This window comes from Apaloderma vittatum, unplaced genomic scaffold, assembly GCF_000703405.1.
Source record: "Apaloderma vittatum isolate BGI_N311 unplaced genomic scaffold, ASM70340v1 scaffold30826, whole genome shotgun sequence".
In the NCBI taxonomy this organism is placed as follows: Eukaryota; Metazoa; Chordata; class Aves; order Trogoniformes; family Trogonidae; genus Apaloderma; species Apaloderma vittatum.
Window position 1 is genome coordinate 4753 of NW_009720553.1, and position 6388 is coordinate 11140.

At 38.0% G+C, this 6388-nt stretch overlaps 1 protein-coding gene across 1 annotated transcript in view; it reads left to right on the forward strand.

Moving 5' to 3' along the window:
• DTD2 (D-tyrosyl-tRNA deacylase 2 (putative)) overlaps positions 1-2785 on the forward strand; it is a 5724-nt gene extending 2939 nt beyond the window's left edge. Inside the window, exons 2-3 of the mRNA XM_009871056.1 lie at positions 249-318; positions 2448-2785. Of these exons, the coding sequence (XP_009869358.1) occupies positions 249-318; positions 2448-2773 (396 nt within the window). The 3' untranslated portion in view covers positions 2774-2785. The remainder of the gene's footprint in view (positions 1-248; positions 319-2447) is intronic.
• The last annotated feature ends 3603 nt before the right edge of the window (positions 2786-6388 follow it).

Below are 6388 nucleotides of genomic sequence, written 5' to 3' on the forward strand. Positions count from 1 at the left end.
AATTTGGCTTCATATGGAGCTAATAAATTGGCTTAATTGTGTGTAGAAGCATTGTGCAGATAATCAGTATATCTCTTGTAAGCTTCCACAGTGTGATGCGTAAGCTTGATGTCTGAAGCTATACTAAATAACTAAAACTTCTCTTGCAAGTTTTTTTGTTGTGTAATTTTGTCATTTTTCATACTTGTTTCAGTGTGTGCATGGTGGACAATGAGAACGTTGACATAAGTTTCTGTAATCTTTCATAGATCCAAAGAGGACTTGTTATCTACATATGCTTCTTCAAAGGTGCTGATGAGGATCTTGTTCCAAAAATGGGTATGATGTAATCCTTATAACTTCTTGTATTGTTTGAAGCAAAGCAGTAGAGGCAGAGAAGGGAGCAGCCATTTGAACAAGAAGTCAAAAAGCCATCAGATAACACCATTCCCAATCAGTCACTTGACTGACAGAACAGCTTGGTCAGTCTTGATTCTTTTGACAGTTGTCCATACCTCTCACTTTGTCTACTGCTGATCAACATATTAAAAATTCAATTCCCATGATGATAACTTCCTAGCAAACACCTGCTATTTGACATTTTACATGTATCAGAAAACAGATTCAATCCAGAACTGAATTTAGAGAAAACTGTTTTCAAATAATTCATGGCTTGATTTGAGAAGTATTTTAACACTGATCTCACTGTATGTGAAGGATATTTAAAATTATAGCCAGTAGAGGGAGTTGGGTGGATAACCAAACAGTGACCTTCCCATCTCATTTCAGAGATGTTATATAATACTTAGCATTTCAAGTGCAGTTTTCTGGTTCAGAAGTGATAACAGCAATAACTGCAGTTATTTCCTTTTTCTCCATGTGGACTTTAACATTTATATGAAAGCGGAGAAAGATGCAGTGGATAAGGTCAAATGGTAGTGATTTCTGTCTTCACACTGTTGTTTTGGCTTGAGGTTTTTGGTTGAGTTTTGGTTGGTTTTTGTTTTGTTTTGTTTTTAACTTTCATTTCACTTCTTCTTCTTCCTTTTCTCCATCGTTAGCAATGGAACACCTGGGAAATCCTTGATGCCACATATTCCAGATAAAAGTGCCCCTTTTCTTTTCTGTGGCTGGCTGATACGAGTGGTTTTGCAAAAGGTTTTGAAATAATAGTCTATTTCAGGCTACTTGCTGGGACCAGCAGAAAGACCTGGCAGTGCACAAGCAGAGATGCTATTGAAAATGCTGAGAGCAGCTCCTGGAGGTTCTTTCTTGGTCTTGGAGGGCACAGACTTTTTGTGATGCTAAGCTAAGTTGAAATCTTTGGGTGTATTTAAAGCTATTATATGAAAATTGATTTTGTGCTTGTGAGGGTTTCATGATAGTGTTACTTGAGAATAATGAGCTTTTCGGCTGTGTGGCAGCTGAAACAGGCTGAGACAGCAAGTTCTGTTTCCTATGAGGAGATTCATCTACGACCATCCTCTCTGAGTGTTTGTCTTACTATTTGAATGAGTGCTCTTCGTTCCTGAATCACAACTCGTCTCTTTTTTGCTTCAAACAATTTATGGGTTTGGAAGCATGGCTGATAGTCTCCATAGCTTTTGCAGTGCTGGAGGAAATTTTGGGAGAATTATTTGATTTGTTACAGAAACACTGGAAAACACAGTGTTAGTAAATGCATCAATTTCATTTTCAAGTTTATGTATTCTGGCTTATGGGCCAAATGGGCACGTCTCTGCCCATTTTCTTTCTCAAAAGACCTGCACATCTTGAAGGGGAGCACTGAAGGGTACTCGCTCCACTGGAGACCAAACTGCTGAGCTGGGTCCTGCTGTAACTACTGCAGCTGGCATGAAAAGACAGTCAGGGCACAAGCTTCTCCAAAGGGCACTGAAGATGGTGTTATCTCCACCAACATGTAGTACTATGGAAATATTGCCTGTCTGAGTGTCGCTAATTGGATCCTGGGTTCCCTTGGGGTTGTCCAGCCAGAATCAGCTTTAGAATTTCAGACAGCCAACCACTTCCCTCCCAAAATAACTCTTTAGATGCATCACCCTCTTCCTAATGTCTAATTTAAACCTACCCTGCTCTAGTTTAAAACATTTCCCCTTGTCCTGTCACCTTATGCCCTTATAAAAAGTCCCTCCCCAGCTTTCCTGTGGGCCATCTTCAGGTACTGGAAGGCTGCTAAAAGGTCTCCTTGGAGCCTTCTCATCTCCAGGCTGAACAGCCCCAACTCCCTCACATATCCTTCACATTCTTCACAATACTCAGACATCTTAGTTGGTTAGTAGTATTTATTGACTGACCATGTTTCGTTTCATTTCATTAATAAGCAGTTTCTTTTACTTGAATAGTTTGTCACGCATCGCAATATTTGTTGAATCTCGTTTATGATATTGTATTAGGTCCTGTTTAACTTACTTCTGTTGCACTAATTCTTATTTTATTTTTATTTGCAGTCAATGCGCTGTTGAATGTTAAATTAAGTGAAAATGAAAGCAGCGAGTACGTTTCTGTTCTTGATTTACCAGGCGATGTACTTATCATACCACAAGCTACCCTAGGCGGTAAACCAAAGGGAAGAAAAATGCAGTACCATGCAAACATTGAGAAAGAAAAAGGGCTTGAACTTTATTCTCAGTTTGTGACTTTGTGTGAAAAAGAACTGGCTGCCAATACCAAATGTGTGGAAGCAGGTGTTCTCATCAAGCACGGCACATACGGAAACAGGCAGGTATTAAAACTGGATACAAACGGACCTTACACTCATCTGATTGAATTTTGAAAAAATATCTTGGACACAGTACCGACTTGCAGCTGTTTCCTTTTTGGTTTGTGGTTTTTTTTTCTTTTGTCATTTCTAAGCATTAATACACTTAAATGGTTTGGGAGATAGAGTTACAGTGTAAGAAACACTTCTGTACTGATTTTGCCAATTCTATTAAATACAATGATTCCTGAGACTGCTTTGCATTAACGAGTTTGTGGTTTGTGTCCATATTCATCTGAAGTGTGCTCCAAATAATTATTAATATTGATCCAATGAAGATGCATAATTTGGAATGCTTTATTAACAAAAATGCATATATTTCTTAATACAAAATAATGACAAAAGTATTACATGTATTAGCTAATGTTAAGTACGCTTAAGGAAGTAAAGTTCATAGATTAAAAAGGAGTGCTGTTGAGGTACATGTTTGTTCCCACATTTCCCACGCCAGACAATTTTTGTCTTCCGATTTTCTGTCTGTAAAATAGCCATGCTTTCTAGCTAACAAATGTATTGAAAGCACAAATTCACTGAATTTTTAGCTTCTTAGAGAGCAGGTACTAAATAGGAAAGTCTGTCCCCCTCATCCAGAGTGTGTAGGGGTTGAGGTAGTACTAGAACTGAACAAGGGCTATCAGGGAAGGAAGAGGGAGGCACGTCTAGAAACTGATGTCAGGGCAGTACCACTGAATTGCTTTCTTGAAGGTTGCACTCCAAAATCTCCTCTGATGTGTTTTGATAGGCTGGTGCTATAGCTTGGTCTGTGTCCTTGTTACCTTGGTCTTGTTGTCTGCTCAATTCTTTCACAGCCGAGCCTCAGGAAAAGGACTGAAATGTTGAAATGAAAAAAAAAAAAGGTATGATGTAAGCTGCCATCTCATTGTTCCCTTTACCTCTGTTGCCTCCTTCCAGGTTTCTGAATCCGCCAGGCAGAGACTAGCTTATATTTCTTTTATATACAATGTTGGCATGTTTGGGGCCCCATTCCTATCTGACCCCTTAACACAGGACTGGCATGAACATTATTAACAGATGATTTTAAGAAGATATAATGGGAAATTCTGCCTTGTAGGGCAGTAAGAACAGAACAGCTACATTAAAATGTGGCAAATTCAAAACTGATTCAAGTGTATTAATCCTGTGAGTCAAGTTTTACTGCAGCATCGTGGGTTTTGAAGTCAGTAATTTAGAAGTGTTCAAAGTGGAATTAGACAATTATATGGTTTGCTGTAATCATCCAGAATTCCCATTTAAGTAATACATTCTTCCAGAAAAGATGTGAAACCTCATGATTAACAAACATGCCAGCCTGTGCAATCTTGAATTGTAGTTACAAATATTCTGTCCTTATCTTTATTTAAAAAAACCACCATAACTGAATATGTAATCTTCAGGCTCAAACTATGCTATGAGAATCATTTTTTTTTTAACAGATACAAAGCTTATAGTCCTGGTAAGAGAGTAGTGAGATTTTTGAGACTAACATAATGTACAGTTAATAATTATGAAATACCTGAGGATATTGAATTCTTGGCAACTGGCATTCTCACAGTTGAAAGCAACTATTCATACAAATGGCCTAGAAATATTAGTTAGGTCCCAAATGACGTATTTTTTCATTAATTATTAACTGTTATGATAGACATAATATGACTCACGTTCTAAGTTCTTACTAGCGACATTTAAATAAGATTGCCCTGATGTGAACAACTTATACAAATTCATTATGATCTGTGTGATTAAAAACCCTCTTTTTCTTCTTTCTGTTGGAGGCCAAATCCTAAAAAGTGCTGAATAATATTGCTGTTCACTGACCTTACAGGAATTGTGGCTATTCGGTGTATCTCAACAGTTGATCCTTTGAGGTATAATACAAAGTCTGCAGGTTTTAGTATTTTTTTGCTTGACTCCAGAAAGATCTTTGGCAGCCTGACAATTCATTCTCCGTATTTTGAGAACTCTGGAAGTTCTAAGAGGGATAAGCTTGAAAATGTTTGGTGAAAAAAACCTTCAGAACAAACTCCATCTTGTACTAATTTCTCATATAAAACACATAGAAACTTACTTATGTGTATTTCAGTGGTTCTTAGAACAAGATGGAACTCTGGAGTTTCTGTAAAAAGGTAGCATCTCTGTGTATTATCTGCTGGTTTCTGATGTATTTGTGGATCTGTCTTGGAATATTCATTTCTGACGTCTTCCGCTCCAACAATTGGCAGCTTTTTGAATGCCGTGGCCTTTGTACCGCTTTGTTTATTGATTCACAATCCATTTACTGAAAGAAGCCTTTTCTGAGTAACATGATGGACCATACTGATGAAAAAATTGATTAAAATTGTTTTTTTCAAAGCCAAATGCTCATTCCTTTCTGCCATGAATAAATGCTTTAAGCAGATGACCTGACACTGCTTTATATAGTTTCTATTCTATGACTAGACAAAAGCTTGCGTAATTATCCTGTTCTATACTTGGAAGATACTTAATATTACCCACTTCCTTGAAATAAGCTATAAAATCAGGAGTCATTATTATGCTATTCTAGTGTGGCCTCAAATTCAGCTGTCACAGCTGTTACATTGGGTTTCCGTGACCTCGCTTGCAGCGCACACACCCGCCGTGTCCAAATGGACCGCGCGTGGACTGTGAACTGTGCTCATAAAGCAAAGAGTGCAATAGCTTGTTTTATAGTCAGCAGTATTCCTGCTCCCTTCCCATACCCTTTAGGGAAACATTTACCTCTGCTACACACACATATTAATCCAGAATTGGAAGATAATAAAGAGCATGTAGCCCAGTAATACTAGTAACAGTGCTGCAGCTGTGTTGCCATTGCTAGTAACAGTCCACAGGCTTTGTCCTGAGTTTACAAGACCTCAGGGTGGAGGCTTAACATGTGCTTTGTCTGAGTTTTTCCTGATCATCTTGGAGCTTTGATTTTACTTGATTTAGCTGTAACAACGCATTTTCTATGGCAGGAGGCTGTGGCTAATTGGGTTTACTTTGTATGGTGTGACCACAGTTTTTATGTAGGTATTAATAATAATTTTAACTGCAGTATTATTATTGAAACTTTCTGTACAATTTCTTTATTTCCTTTGTTGTTCTGCAGTAATTAGATCTGGACTAATAATAATTCATTGATTAGATTTCTGAGGTTGCAATTATAGTAAACTCTGTGTTACTTTACACATAGAGCAGGTTTCTTTTTGCCCATAACAAGATTTTGTACATAACAGCTCCTGGAGACAGTTTCTTCCCCATGTTGAAAAGGCACCCACTTGGAGGACTGCTGGATATTAGCCAGCCTGTGTCATGTTTTTCACAAGGTCCTTTAATGCAGCTGTGATGCCTGATCTCATTTACCACAAAAGCTGCACAAAAGTTTCTTTCTTCATTGTGACGCAACACAACCACTGCTGTTTAGCCCCTGTGTGAGAACAAAATCGGTTCCATCAGTCTGAGGCATCTCTTTGGAATTAAATGTATGATCTCGTGAACCTCAGTCTCCCTTCTGGTATAAAACCAGCTTCTTTGGAAAAGGAGGTATAAATCTTTCAAGCTTTTGTTATTTTCTGCTTTTAGTCTTCAGTAGTGTTTACTTTGGTGCTATGATCTCCCTCAAACATGCTG